The sequence below is a fragment of the Bos indicus genome, chromosome 7, assembly GCF_029378745.1.
Source record: "Bos indicus isolate NIAB-ARS_2022 breed Sahiwal x Tharparkar chromosome 7, NIAB-ARS_B.indTharparkar_mat_pri_1.0, whole genome shotgun sequence".
In the NCBI taxonomy this organism is placed as follows: domain Eukaryota; kingdom Metazoa; phylum Chordata; class Mammalia; order Artiodactyla; family Bovidae; genus Bos; species Bos indicus.
Window position 1 is genome coordinate 83701559 of NC_091766.1, and position 16748 is coordinate 83718306.

Below are 16748 nucleotides of genomic sequence, written 5' to 3' on the forward strand. Positions count from 1 at the left end.
TTCTTGATGACTATGCAGAATTCATCTTTTTAAGAACCAACAAAAAGCAGGGTTTTGGATTTTCTTTTACAGAAAACCCAGAATGAAGTTGAAGTTTTTTAACTTATGTTTTTTCAAAAAAGTGTAATTTCAGGGGAGAGACAAAATAGACTATTACCAGCATTTTTTCCTTCTCCCAAAGAAGAAAGCTCCCATGGTGTAAATTCAAGTTTACTTAAAAACCATATTATGACTAATACATTGGTTGAGAAAACCAATTTTCATTTCTACTTTTTCCATAGAAGTACTCTTCCTGAAATTTATTATTATGTTATTTTGGCTTCTAACCTTAAAAATTAAATACAGAAAGTGTCTGTCAAATTTTGCAATTTTCCTGCTAAAATTTGCAGTAAAACAGCTCCAAGAGTACAAAAACAAATGTCACTTTCATGAGAGCAAAGGAACATTTGACTTTTAAATGAAAGAATCTGAATCCATGTTGGAAAGAAATACAAAATTAAATGTTAGAAAATATTGTAGACTAGAAAGAAAAAATATTGATAAGAATGTAGGGATTGTACTGAGAGAAGTATTATCACATGCTCCATAGCAAAAGATTTAATGTAGAATTTTGTTCAAAAATAGAATACTAAAGTCAATTCTTAAGAAAGCTCAGAGAAGGTAATGAGAAAGTGACATTTTAATGATGAGAACAAGGCATCTCTGTTTCTGCAAGGAACTTTTGTTGTATATGTACACACATACACATATATACACAGGCACATTCATGCATATATTTAGATACTCCTATACATATACAGGAGAAGGCAATGGCACCCCACTCCAGTACTCTTGCCTGGAAAATCCCATGGATGGAGGAGCCTGGTGGGCTGCAGTCCATGGGGTCACTAAGAATTGGACACGAGTGAGCGACTTCACTTTCACTTTTCACTTGCAAGCATTGGAGAAGGAAATGGCAACCCACTCCAGTGTTCTTGCCTGGAGAATCCCAGGGACGGGGGAGCCTGATGGGCTGCCATCTATGGGGTTGTGCAGAGTCGGACAGGACTGAAGTGACTTAGCAGCATACATATACATCGAATTGATTGAACTGAAAGTCGCTTAGTCATGTCCAAATCTTTGTGACCCCATGGACTGTCCATGGAATTCTCCAGGCCAGAATACTGGAGTGGGTAGCCTTTCCCTTCTCCAGGGTATCTCCCCAACCCAGGGACTGAAACCAGGTCTACTCGCATTGCAGGTGGATTCTTTACCAGCTGGGGCACCACGGAAGCCCACTCCAGTACTCCTGCCTGGAAAATCCCATGGACGGAGGAGCCTGGTAGGCTGCAGTCCATGGGGTCGCAAAGAGTAGGACACGACTGAGTGACTTCACTTTCTTTCTTTCTATACATGTACATAATTTTTCCTTGTTATTGTTTTCCTGACATTAATCCTGTTTCTAGATCTACATTAGATTTCCTCATCCATAGCCCCCAAAATTGATTAGAGGAAGTGTTGGGTAAAAACAGAAAACAAGATAGGTAACTTTTGTGAATATTTCCTTTGAAATGTGCATATATAAAACATTTCACAGGCATATGTTTTGCTGTGAAACATTCATTTATTATATTTATTTGAATGAAAGCTTGTGGTTGAATTTATACTTGTAAGAAATGAATTTATTGAAGACCTTTTCCTCTTATGGCAAGTAACCACAGAAAACAAGATACAAATAATAAGAATCAAGAGAAGATGGTTTATTCAACTTCAGAAAAGTTAATTGCTGAGTTGTGTAGGACCTCTTGAAAGAAGAAAAAGAACACTTCTATAAATATATGAAACTATACTTAATTTCCTAGTATTAATAGTAATACCAACACAAAACACAACTACTTGGAGATATATATATATACACACACACATACATATAAATATAAAAATATACTTTGATTGGTGTGTGTGTGTGTGTGTGTGTGTGTGTAAGATGCCTGTATTTCCAAGTGCTAAAAGAACACATGCAATCCATTTTCTCATTTATTTTATAAAATTGCTTTCTCTGTAGGAATGGAGATGTTTATGCCCTATACTTCCTTCTTATACATAAGGTATGTTTTTATTATGACAGTAACTGCAGCATTCTTATGTTCATTGGTTTACTGGTGCTAGTTGCTTCCTTTGGTAATAAATAGTGAACTTATTAAGGTTTTTCTGCAATGTACCAATCTATAATATTAAAAACAGAACAGCTAAATCTAATTTTAAAACTACCAGTTACATTGGCTGAGTTTAGCCAGCTGTCATATTTATATGTATATTACAAACTAAAACAATCACTAAAAAAAAAAAAAAAGTTATGGCAAATAAGTCAACAAATGAAACACAATGGAATCACTAAAAAAATTCAATTAATTCAAAAGAAGGCTGAAAACAGGAAAAAAAATGAAAGAAAAGATGAGACACATAGGAAATAAATAAGAAGATGAGATTTAAACCCAATCACTTCAATACTCATATCAAGCACAAATGGTCTAAATGCTCCATTTAAAAGCAGAGATAGTTGAATTGGAAAAAAGGAAAAAATCTTATACTGGATAGAAAAAATGCATTTTAAATACAAAGCAGAAATAGTTAATAGCAAAAAGATGGAGAAAAACATATACCAATGCAGTACTAATCAAAAGGAAGCTAGAGTATCCCTACGGATAGAAGCAAAGTAGGTTTCAAAGCAGAAATACCACGGGGAATTAAGAAGGTCCTATTCTAATGATAAAAGTTATTTGATTAAAAACACATTACAACCCTAAGGATTCATATATTTTTTTAAATAGACTTTCAAAATACATGAAGTAAATACCAATATAACTGCCAGGAGAAATAGAGAAATCAACAATTAAGGTTGAAGATTTTCACATTACTGTCTCTGTTACTAATAGTACAAGTACATAGAAAATCAGTAAGGATATAGGAAACCTGAACAACACTATCAAATTACTTGGCCAACTTGACACCAAAATTTTATGTACATTTTAGACTGAGATAATGAAATAAAATGAATTCATACACATATGTCCAATATATAAATTAATGAAATTAAAAAATTACTCACAAATAATAATTAAATCATATGCTTAATATAAATGGAGATAATGAAATACTTCATGAGCACATTGGTTTACACCTCTTCCCTAAATCGGACTACATAAGGATTTTAATATTACAGATATATGCTTTTCAGTAAATATTGCACGGATTATAGATGAGAACACTTACCTTAAAAATAATTTTAAGAACTGCATAATTTATGAAAAATTACACCTTACAGAATATATTTTCACTCTTTACACATAAAAATGCCTACTGTAAAAGGTGAAAACGGGAATTGAAAGTTATTTGTTATAAATTATAACAGATATTTGTCTACACATAAAAAATTTGAAGACATTTTACAAAATATTCAATATTCATTCAATTGAAGATGCCTCTGATTATAAAACATGCCATTATTTTATATTCTTCTAGAAAATAATAAGCTTCCAATTAAATTGTGATATTGAGACACACCGATTTCTGAGATGTTAAAGCTCAAAATATGTGTGTTTTCTGAGATGTCAAGTGAATGTGTCTATCCTGAGATGCTAAATGGGCATGTTCTGAGATATTAAAAGGTAAGTAATTGTGGTTTTTGTAATCTAAAACTAAAAACACATCTCCCCTAAAATGAATTTCCTGTTAACTAAATTCAGACTTTGAAGACCCATTGAAACAGCCACTCTGGTCTTAGTATTTCTGGGAAAATTAAATTTTCTACCTTGGATATTTGAAGAGAGAAAGATATTCCCAACCTTTTTATTGGTAACAAACAACAGTCAGGAAATAAAGGTGTTATAGAAAATGGAAAAAATCATTATTAACACAGAAATGCTGAACTTGAATGAAAGTGTATTATATTTCCCCCCACATCACTGAACTAAGATATTTCATTTCTACTGATGTTTTCAGAAAGCTATATTTCTTTGCACAAAAACTCTAAGCAACAAATTCAATTTCATTAATGTAAGGCCATATTTTAACATCTGATCCAATTAACTATTGATAGTTTCCTTGAGCACTTTCATTCTCCAAGGTCCCAAAGACATTCAGACCATCAAACGCTACGAAAAGATGTTCAACACACTAAGAACTTTTTGAAAAATAATTAGAGACTTTACGGTGCAGTTTAGGTGCACAAATATATGTTGATTATTTTAATATTAAAACATTTTACGGCTCAAAAAATTAAATCTACAAATTAAAACACAATCAAAGAAACTGAACGAGAAACAATGAATTAGTAATCAAATCTGTTCACTTCTAATTATAATTCTACAATCCCTAATTATCAAAATAATCAAGGAAATTAAAAATGTTAAACAATTTGCTCCTCCACTTCTGCATGTCCCAAATCACCAGAATGACTTACCTTATCTTTTCTTTGCTTTTCGTCCTGGTATACGGTCCAGTGTTCTCCATCATTGCTGTAAGCTAGTTTGTAGGAGCCTACAAACTGCACATGACCAAAATCTTTAGCTCCTTGTGTGATAATGCCAGTCACTTTGGTAGGGACTAGAAGATCCACCTACAAAAAAGAAAAGACATCATTTAAATGCCACAATAGAGTCTATCATAAATTTGTAATTCTTTTGAACTCAGGAGATTAAGAAACATATATACTAAAGCCAAAAATCCACTTGATTATTTGTATTTTGAAATAGATGACTGAGTCTATTATTGGCTTGTAATTTTGATTATGCCAGTGGGTAAAACTAGTTTAAAATTTGAACAACTACTCTGAGCAGTCATTTCATTCTACCATTTAATTTTCTATTACGTTGATTCATCTAGCATGTGGTTTTTGTGTAACTGAGATAGTACAGAACTGGCAAGGCTGACCTTCTTGAGATTGATCATTTTCTCCCAGAGTTTGTGCTTATAATTCAATTTTCTGACTTTACTGGACACTTCAGTAATAATAAACACAAAATTGTAGTTGGTCACTTCAGTAATAATAAAAATAAAATTGTAGTTGTGATCACATCACAAAATATTTGATGTTTTATAATTAAACTTTAAAAAAATCAACCCCATTTCCATGAATTTTAATTGGTTCAGTAATAAATAACTTAATAATAGCAATCATGTGAAATGCCAGGCTGGATAAATGACAAACTGGAATCAAGATTACCAGGAGAAATATCAGCATCCTCATAATGCAGATGATATCACTCTAATGGTAGAAAGCAAAGAGGAGCTAAAGAGTCTCTTGGTGAGGGTGAAAAGAGGAGAGTGAAAAAGCTGGCTTAAAAGTCAATACTTGAAAAACTTAAGATCATGGCACCCAGTCCTATCACTTCATGGCAAATAGAAGGGGAAAAAGTAGGAGTGACAGATTTTAGTTTCTTGGACGCCAAAACCACTACAGATGGTGACTGCAGACATGCAGTTAAAAGACATTTGCTCCTTGGAAGGAAGGCTATGACAAACCTAGACAGCATATTAAAAAGCAGAGAAGTCACAAAGGCCCATATTGTCAAAGCTAATGGTTTTTCCAGGAGTCCCGTACGAATGTGAGAGTCGGGGCATAAAGAAGGCTAAGTGCTAAAGAACTGGTGTTTTTGAATTGTGGTGCTAGAGAAGACTCTTGAGAGTCCCTCAGACTTGTGCGGGGATCAAACCAGTAAATCCTAAAGGAAATCAACCCTGACTATTCATTGGGAGGACTGTTGCTGATGCTGAAGCTCTAATACTTTGGCCACCTGACGGGAAGAGCTGGGAAGAGCCGATTCACTGGAAAAGACTGTGATGCTGGGGAAGATTGAAGGCAAAAGGAGAAGAGGGTGGCAGAGTATGAGATGGTTGGATGGCATCACTGACTCAATAGATGTGAATCTGAGCAAACTCCAGGAGATAGGGTAGGACAGAAGAGCCTGGATTGCTACAGCTCATGGGGTTGTAAAGAGTTGGACACAACTTAGTAACTGAACGACAACAAATAGTAATCACTGTCCACTGAAAATCATCTTTTAGAAAGTTACAATCCTAAAACTGTTGAGGAAGTCAAGTGTTCTTTAAAAATGAGAGAGAATTAAAATATGCTTCGATGGCATGTGGGATCTGTACTCATAATGTGTTCACTGTTGCAAAATATTTATTAAAGGGCTTAAGACTCATTGTGACTTAGTAAACATTAAAGTCTTCAAATGCAACACTGAAATGTAAAAGATAGGGGTGATTTTCATCAAAGAAGACTACATAACACTGAATAGTTTAGTTTTCCCCTTTTTGTTCTCTATTTCATGCATCTCTTCTTATATCTTATGATGCTAATTAACAGAAAAATTATAGGAAACTTTGTTTCCATGTGGACAATTCTTATAAGACCTTTACCATTTGTTGTCTTAATGTTCTTTGATCTATAGCTTCCTATATTCCTACAATAGCCTACTACTTCTTCCTGCTTCCTATGACTAAGTACTGTGGCACATCCTTGATCTTATCTTCTTCAACTGTCATCATTCCACGTGTGACCTCAGTGGCTTTCAACCACTCTGACCTCCTGTTTCTATTTCAGTTTCTGCATTCTGAGAGATGTATAGAGCCACAAATAGACAGTCATGGGTCAGACAAAGGCCATGGCTAAGAAGAGGGGACTAAGGAGAATGCACTGAATAGACCATATTTAGTGACATAGATGCTTACCAAGAAGGATATGAAAAAGTTCCCAGTGTTTCCTGGTTTAGGAATATATTTCTAAAAATTCACATGGGCTTTTTGCCCACTTTTTGGAACATTCATTAATGACATCAGGCTCAAATTGCACAATGGATTAAGACAGAAAACCACCTAATGCTGCCTTAAAGTATTCTAGAAAGTTTATAAAAAATATAAAATATTTGTTGTTGCTGTTTTTCAAATAATATATTATGTCACCTAAAACATCTTGTGTGTCCTGCAGCAAAGAAGGATGGAAAATTATGATATCCTGGGAAGGAGAACTGTTGCTGCCTCATGCTATGCTAAATGCTTTGTGGTATGTCTTCAGTGACTCCTCTGAACATTCTTGTATGGTAGGGTATCATATCCACTTTAGTGAGAATAGATGCCTATGGAGCTAACATGACATGTGACCCAAAGATCAGCGGTCAGTAAAGGGAGGACCCCAGATTCATACCTGTCTTTCAGAGTCGAAGTTCTACCACATGCATGGACTCTCATGCAATGATCTCATTGAATTCTCTGTCTCAGAAATTTATGAAGAGTCTCAAAAGCTTTCTTGCCACACTCATCAAGCATAAAGGCACTCTAAGCTTCAAACAAAAAACAATTCAGGCTTTACAATATTAGGAGAGCCTGTCTTTAAACTTTCATTTCCTCTCTGTTCTTTAGCTGTCTGAATGGATTGCTATTGCAATCCTAAATCCAAATCTAATTGCACAGAAACATCTAGGCAGAGTGGCTGGTCTTCAAAGTGCTCTTAATATTGCTGACAATAAATGAAAAAAAAAAAGATCTTACAGTACTCTGAGTCACTGTGTTGTCATCTAGGCTGTAAACACACAAGAACTCAAACTGTCACAAGAATAAAAACACCTCCAGTGGAGTTTTCAGTGCCTAAATGTCTGTTAAGTCCTGAGCTAAGATGACGCAGTGAGGAATCTTGTAGCATCTTTTGCAGTGGTATTTCTTAAAGTCACGGTTTCCTGCTGGGCGGAGATGTTTTCTCCTTAAATTGTGTGTCTTGGCTCTTTCTAACAGATCTGTTTTTCTCCCAGTCTAACTGCTCCCCTTCTCAGCTTTTTTTTTTTTTTTTCTGATCAAGAAATGTTTTTCTTTTTTGTTCCAGTGAAGTCAACTCCTCAGATTTAAATAGTCAGCAATCTGTTTCAAGCTGGATTTTGTCCTAAAATTTGTTACATTATAAACTTAGAATACCAGGCCTAAGCAAACCTTCTTTCTGCATAAAAATAACCAGCATCCCACACTTCACATGAGGTTGCTGCAACAGGGATGTACAGATTTTACTCGGAGACATTGCAAGGATATATCACTCTTGTGTTCCGCATGCAGGGTGATTCCAGAGAAGCCCTCTATTTTGGACCTATGCCTATCCCTGGCCCAGGACCACTCTGCCCTCTCACAGAGTGTTTGAGCTAAAGTTGTACTCCAAACATGCTTCTGCTATTTTAGATCCTCACCTCCCAAGGCTTGGCTGAGATACAACAAGTTATTTAGGGCACTAAGCTGGCACATGTGTAGGCTGGCACTGCACTTCATGTCCAAATCTGTGTTAAAAGTGCCTAATGTGTAATGGTCTCTTAATAAAGTTTTGCTGGGCTGAGCTGGAACTGCTTCCTAAGTATGTTCAATGGACAAAATCAACCCATGGCTAAGGATGTTGCAGAGCATCACAGCAGGAAATGTTAGCTGCTTTTCTCTTGTTTCTCTATACAACATTACTGGTCAAGGAAATATCATTATAGCTGAAGTAACAATTTTTACTGGGGGTGCAACTAGTTAAAAATCTGCTCCAATCTTCAGGAATGTGATTGTGAGACCCAGTCTATTCTAGCAGAACTGAATGGCCTGGGTTCATGAACAGCCACTACCCTTACTAGTTATATGTCTTTGGCAAGCTCCTTTACCTCTATACAGTTCAATGTCTTCATGTGAAAAAATGAGAACAGCCCTGTTATTAGTATTTTACAGATATTATGAGGATTAGATGAGTTAATATGTGTACAAAACAATATATAGGACATAATAATGGTATATAAAACTTGGTTAACAGTAAAACAATAAGTAATTCTGGGGGAAGAATCTAATATCACTCTCTGAGCACCTGTTAGAAATATAAATATGGAAACAGGGAAACTAGGTTCCCAGCAACTTTTTTATCATAGCACATTTTAGTCACCTTCTCAGGATGTACACAAAGATAGTCATTTCATTTTTCTTAAAGTAAAGAAAATATTATGTAACTACAATTCACATTTATGGGTGAAATGATTAACTAAGAATAAGATAATTTATGAAATATTGTACTTCTCTTTTTAAATACTAAGATCATGTTATAATAAGGAAATGGTCTCACTGTTTGCAGATGACATGTTACTATACAGAGAAAATCCTAAAGATGTTATCAAAAAACTATTAGAGCTCATCAATGAATTCAGTAAAGTTGCAGGATACAAGCTTAATACATAGAAATCTGCTGCATTTCTATACAATAACAATCAAAAATCAGAAAAAGACATTAAGGAAAAAATTCCATTTATCATTGCATCAAAAAGAATAGAATACTTAGGAATAGATGTACCTAAAGGAGGTAAAAGATCTATACTATGAAAACTATAAGCTACTGATAAAAAAAAAAAATCAATGCCACAAACAGATGGAATGATATACCATGTTCTTGGCTGGAAGAATCAATACTGTCAAAATGACTATACTATCCAAGGCAATCTATATATTCAATGCAATTCCTATCAAATTACGAAGGGCATTTTCCACACAACTAGAACAAAAAATTTTTTTAATTTGTATGGAAAAACAAAAGATCCCATGTAGTCAAAGCAACCCAAGGAAACAAAAACGGAGCTGAAGGAGTTAGGCTCCCTGACTTCAGACTATAAAGCTGTATTCACCAAAACAGTACAGAACTAGAACAAAAACAGCAATATAGATCAATGGAACAGGACAGAAGGTCCACAAATTAACTCACACACCTATAGCCAATCAATCTAAAACAAAAGAGGCAAGAATATACAATGGAGAAGACATGGACTCTTCAATAAATGGAATTGGGAAAACTGGACATCTACATGTAAGAGAATGGAATTAGAACACTCCCTAACAACACACACAAAATCAACTCAAAATGGATTGAAAACCTAAATATAAGCCTGGATGCTAGGCAGAACACTCTGATATAAATCACAACAAAATCTTTGATCCATTTCCTAGACTAATAACAATAAAAACAAAAATAAACAAATGTGACCTAATTAAACTTAAAAGCTTTTGTCAGCAAAGGAAATCATAAACAAAAAGACAACTCACAGAACCGGAAAAAAATATTTGCAAATGAGGTAACCATAGAGGAATCAGTCTCCAAAATATATAAACAGCTCATGCAGCTCAATATAAAATAACCCACTAAATCAAAAAAATGGGCAGAAGATCTAAATAGACATTTCTCCAAAGAAGACATGCATATGGCCAAAAAAACACATGAAAGATGCTCAGCATCATTAATTATTAGAGAAATGCCAAATGAAAACTATAATGAAGTATCACTTCACTCTGTTTTAAAATGTGCTGTGCTTAGTCACTCAGTCCTGTCGAACTCTGCAACCCCATGGACTGTAGCCCACCAGGCTTCTCTATCCATGGGATTCTCCAGGCAAGAGTGGGTTATCATGCCCTCCTCCAGGGATCTTCCCAACCCAAGCATCGAACCCAGGTCTCCTTCATGGCCATCATCAAAAAGTCTTCAAATAATAATTGCTGGTATATATGGAATTTAGAAAGATGGTAACGATAACCCTGTATGCGAGACAGCAAAAGAGACACACATGTATAGAACAGTCTTTTGGACTCTGTGGGAGAGAGAGAGAGAGGGGGTGGGATGATTTGGGAGAATGGCATTGAAACATGTATAATATCATATATGAAACGAATCGCCAGTTCAGGTTCGATGCAGGATACTGGATGCTTGGGGCTGGTGCACTGGGATGACCCAGAGGGATGGTACGGGGAAGGAGGTGGGAGGGGGGGTTCAGGATGGGGAGCACGTGTACACCCATGGCAGATTCATGTTGATGTATGGCAAAACCAATACAATATTGTAAAGTAATTAGCCTCCAATTAAAATAAATAAATTTATATTAAAAAACAAAAACAAACAAAAAAATACAATTAAATTTAAAAAAAAATAATAATTGCTGGGAAGAGTGTGGAGAGAAAGGAACCATCCTACATTGTTGGTAGGAATGTAAATTGGTACAACCACTATAGAGAACAATATGGAGGTTCCTCAAAAAACTAAAAATAGAGCTACCTTATGATCCATCAATCCCATTCTTGAGAATATACTTGGAGGAAACTAATTTTAAAAGACAGAAACAACTTGATGCTCATAGCAGCACTATTTACAATAGCCAATATAAGGAAGCAACCTAAATGTCCATCAGTAGAAGAATGGATAAAGATGTGGTACATATTATTATATTATGACATATTACTTAGCCATAAAAAGGACTGAAATAATGCCATTTGCAGCAACATGGATGGATCTAGAGATTATCATACTATGTAAGTCAAAGACAAATATCATATGATATCACTTATATGTGGGATCTTAAAAAACTGATACAAATGACTTATTTATAAAACAGAAATGGACTTATACAGAAAACAAACCAATGTTCCCAAAGGGAAAATGGTGGGGGAGGGATACATTTGGGATTAACATATACATACTATTATAGCATATATAAATAGATAACCAACAAGGACCTACTGTTTAGCATAGAGAACTATATTCAATCTCTTGTAATAACCTATAATGGAAAACAATCTGAAAAAAGAAGATGCACATTTGAATCATCTTGCTGTACACCTGAAACATTGTAAATCAATTATATCTCAATAAAAAGATGAAACAACCAACATTATAAATATTGGGAGGTAATAAAATAATATTACAAGGGCTGAATCTAATACCCTTATATTAATTTACTTAATGATATATAAATAAAAATAACTTAATTTTCTGTATTTTTGATGAGAATTTTGTAATATTCTATATAAATTTTGTTTTGAATTGTTTTGAAAAATTTTTCTCAAACAATTATAGTTATAAGTAACTAAAACTGACATCAAGTTAATAGGTAATCTATTTCCCAATTTCTCTAAAACCTATGTCAGAAAGATTAACACATTTCTGAAGAGAAATGTAAAACTTTGAACATTAGTAGTGAAAATAATCATATTTTTCTCATTGGGTTATTTAAGTGACTTTATGCTGAGTTCCTAAAAAATAAGACCACACTGAAAAGTAGAATGAACATATCTTCTTTATTTACCTCTCAAGCCTGATTTTGGTTAGGATGGGAACTTTGACTTATTCTATGAACCACTCAGGGTGGTGACTAATTGAATTACTCTGTAATTGATAGAGTAATTATTAATATATTAATGGAGACTTAAACAAGTCTTTGATCAAATAGCATGCTGATAAGTGTTTTTTAAATACCTTAATTATAGCAGTGCCAAAGCCCAAATGAAGTAGAAAACAAAGAAAATGGCCAGTAAATGATATGCATGTAACTTAGAAAACAATAACATAACTTTCAAGTAAGAATTAAAATAGTTTTTTATCCAGTGCTTTTTGAAAGTGCAATGAAAGGACAGCCTATGTACAAACCTGCATCTTTTTATAAAGGTAAAGATTTAATGAACTGGCATGTACTTCAGTAGTCAGAATTTGATTGGTTGTTGACTTAAAAGAGCTGTTGAATATATATCTTTGACAACTACTTTACTGAATATAATCTTATCAAAGGCATTTGTGTTTTATATAACCATTACATATCTTAGATACTGACATTTACAAGCACAAAACATCTATACACAAATACGTGTGTCAATATGTATATTTATAGAAATCTCCTTGTTCTGTAACAAATAAATGAAAATCATGAGAATTCTGAAAATAAAAACATCCACAGCATACAGTATGTTGCAATGGCAAATCACATTTCATATCTTCAATATTTAGAGGCCCATGAAAAGTAGGAAGGTTGACAGAAAACACAATATTTTTATGTACCATGCTTGCTGAAGGAACTGTGCATTTTATGTTGATATCAGACTTTGCCATTCCCACAATTTGTAAATCATCCATAGAGTCCTGTACATCATGTTGTTTCATGAGATCATGCAAGCCTTAATTCTAGACTTTTTGGTCTTAACTGAGTATGTGCATGTTTTATCGTGGTTGATTTTTAGGCTAAAACAGCAACAATGCAAAGAAAACCTAGATGTAATTTTCTCTCCTTGTCCTTACAAAAGAAAGTAGAAAGGGGTATGGCCTCTTAGGAATCAGGATGAGGTAAATGCTGGAAATTGCTTTGGCAAAATGTAACATCAACGGCTGAAAAACAGCCTGGGTCAGCATGTTGCCCTGAAGTGATTGGAGGGGAATGGGCGGGTGATGGCTCCGCAGGAAGAGAACTGCCTGCAGATTACAAGGTTAAGAGCCATTGAAACAGAAAGTGGACTGCTCTAAAGCACAACATTAAAAAAATATATATATCTTTTGTACACACTGTACATATCACATAGGTAACAAGGAAACAAATTATTCCCGTTCAAATGCATAGTCAGTAACATTGTCAACATTTTATTTGTATAAAAAGGATAAGCTCAACTCTGGTGGAAATGGCAGGCAAGGCTATCCAACTCATCAGAACTCCAGTCACCACAAATTATAGTTGTCTTCTTGGAGAGCCTCATTAGAAGCCATGGTTATAGAGTCCCTCTCTGAATTTGCATGAAATCAACATGCTTTATTTCTTTATATTAATACATTTATGGTAAAGTGTCTTATCTGTATTCTTCTGCTGTTATTGACATTATTTTTTATTTATTTTGTTTAGAGGTGGAAGTAGAAGCAGCTCATATATACTTGAATTTCATCTCATTAAGATTTTCTTTATGTCTCAATACTAATTTATTATTTATTCTCTTTAACATAGTTTCCAAGGTCTTTTGAGCTTATTAAGCGGAAAAATATAAAACTGGGTGCTGAATGCTGATAAAATCTGAATACTAGCTGATGAACATATTTTAATTAAGCCCCAAAGTGCAATATGACCTGAAATATCTCTAATAAATTCCCAAACCTGTTAGGTATACGCCTAACAAGTTATAATGATACAGCTCAAGAATAGGGTACATAACTTTCACAAAATGTTCTTGACTGCATGTGAACAATAAGATACTCATACTTCCTTCTTTCTAAAGTTGACATATTATTTAAGGGACTCCTGTATACATGCCTGTCTAGAACAAGTGTTCATTTCTTTGTGCAGTCAGCTCCAAACAATCATATGTGTAATCACATATGATTACATTCTTTAAGACTATTCATGCACTATATTTTCTATTATTATAAAATGGCTCATAAACCACAATCTTAAATTAGGTATGGAATTAGTGAATCCCCTGGAACAAACTTACTATACTAAACTTGCTTAATTTTTTTCTATATGTATTAAAGATTTTTAAAACTCTCCAGGTTATACCTCACTTCTCTGAAAGCCCACTTACAGATTTAAGTGAAGACTTTCATAAGATAGTCCCTGTGGTTGAATATCTCTGTAATAATACTAATTAATATCCCATCTGAGACTTCAGGCACAAAATTTCTGACATTTTAAACATAACATGAAAAAAAATGAAATAAACAGAAAGTTGGGGTATAACTCCTTATTGGATATAAGTGCTTAAGGATCTGGAAATCTAAAGATATTTTAATGAAATTCAAGCACCAATCTAAAAGAAAAGAGGTATCATATAGAAATTATTAGAATAACACTAAAAATACAATTTTAGAAAGTTATTCATAGTGGAAACAGTAGGGAAGTATAAAAACAAAAGCTTAAAAAAAAAGCTGTTCATCTTCATAGACAATTCACAAGATCAGTCTCTTTATCTTGTGGCTTGTCATCCTTAAACAGGTTATTTTGACATGTTTTTCCCGTAACAGAGAAATCTGGTATATTTCAAGAAATGCTGAAATACCTGTTTATGGATCAGAATATAAGCTTTGACCCATCTTTATGGGAAACAGTATCACTACAAGCCCAACACAAATGACTTTTCCAAATCTTCCTTTAGGGGACACTTGGGACAGAGCTCACAAATAGAATTTACTACACTTTAAATGGTTCTAGGTACTTTTACCATAGGAATCTTTGATGTAGACATCTTTGCCACAGATACTTTTGCACGTAACTAATTGGTTATAAGGCAATTTTACCATAAAAGATAAAAAATAACCTAAAATAAAACTGGGACATTATAAAGCATATAAACACTAAGCATGAAGAATTAATAACAAAACTAAAATGACTTTAAAATGAAATAGAGAATATTTGAATACACTTAAAATGGGGCTTCCCAGCCCATTCCCAGGTGGCATTAGTGATAGACAACCTGCCTGCCAATGCAGGAGATGCAGGAGACGTGGGTTCAGTCCCTGGGTCGGGAAGATCCCCTGGAGTAGGAAATGGCAACCCATTCCAGTATTCTTGCCTGGAGAATCCCATGGACAGAGGTGCCTGGTGGGCTACAGTCCACGGGCTTGCAAAGAGTCAGACATGGTTGAGTGACTAACACTTTCAACACTTTTAAAATGTGTATAGATTCATAGCTACACACATTTTGAAAGTATTGAAAGTGTTAATCTGACTCTTTGTGACCCCATGGACTGTAGCCTACCAGGTTTCACCATCCATGGGATTTTCCAGGCAAGAATACTGGAGTGGGTTGCTATTTCCTTCTCCAGGAGATCTTCCTGACTCAGGGATTGAACCCGGGTCTCCCTCATTGTAGGTATTGTTCAGTTCAGTTCAGTTCAGTCGCTCAGTCGTGTCTGACTCTTTGCGACCCCATGAATTGCAGCACACCAGGCCTCCCTGTCCATCACCAACTCCCGAAGTTCACTCAAACTCATGTCCATCGAGTCGGTGATGCCATCTAGCCATCTCATCCTCTGTCATCCCCTTCTCCTCCTGCCTCCAATCCCTCCCAGCATCAGAGTCTTTTCCAATGAGTCAACTCTTCGCATGAGGTGGCCAAAGTACTGGAGTTTCAGCTTTAGCATCATTCCTTCCAAAGAACACCCAGGACTGATCTCCTTTAGAGTGGACTGGTTGGATCTTCTTGCAGTCCAAAGGACGTTCAAGAGTCTTCTCCAACACCACAGTTCAAAAGCATCAATTCTTCAGTGCTGAGCTTTCTTCATAGTCCAACTCTCACATCCATACATGACTACTGGAAAAACCATAGCCTTGACTAGATGCTTTACCATCTGAGCCACCAGGGAAGTCATTAGATTCATAGCAATACTGCTGTTGCTGCTGCTAAGTCGCTTCAGTCGTGTCCGATTCTATGCGACCCCATAGGTGGCAGCCCACCAGGCTCCCCCGTCCCTGGGATTCTCCAGGCAAGAACACTGGAGTGGGTTGCCATTTCCTTCTCCAAGGCATGAAAGTTAAAAGTCAAAATGAAGTCGCTCAGTCGTGTCCGACTCTTAGCGACCCCATGGACTGCAGCCTATCAGGCTCCTCTGTCCATGGGATTTTCCAGGCAAGAGTACTGGAGTGGGTCGCCACTGCCTTCTCGCATAGCAATACTATACATAACATATTCTTTTTTTGCAGGTTGTACCTATTCTTGTCCTCAAAGTTTTGCATTCATTGAAACATCTTTTTTTTTTTTTTTTGCTTGTTGATTACTTTGTTGGGCATCACACTAGTTTTTTTTTTTTTGCTAGACTTTCTTCCTTCATTAAGATAGTATTTGTTTCCATACTAGGGTACATATTTGTAGTGAGTTAGTATCATATTATGAAAGATTCGGCATTGTTGTTGGTTCTTGACATCCTGTTATATGTCTATTGATATTCCAAAGTTCTGTGGGAAGTGTCAACTCTGCACCTT

At 35.1% G+C, this 16748-nt stretch overlaps 1 protein-coding gene across 2 annotated transcripts in view; it reads right to left on the reverse strand.

Moving 5' to 3' along the window:
- The window catches only part of EDIL3 (EGF like repeats and discoidin domains 3), a 480826-nt gene that overhangs the window by 50628 nt on the left and 413450 nt on the right, over positions 1-16748 (reverse strand). For both annotated transcript variants that reach the window (XM_019965396.2, XM_019965395.2), the window contains one exon: positions 4442-4597. In XM_019965396.2, the coding sequence (XP_019820955.1) occupies positions 4442-4597 (156 nt within the window). The remainder of the gene's footprint in view (positions 1-4441; positions 4598-16748) is intronic.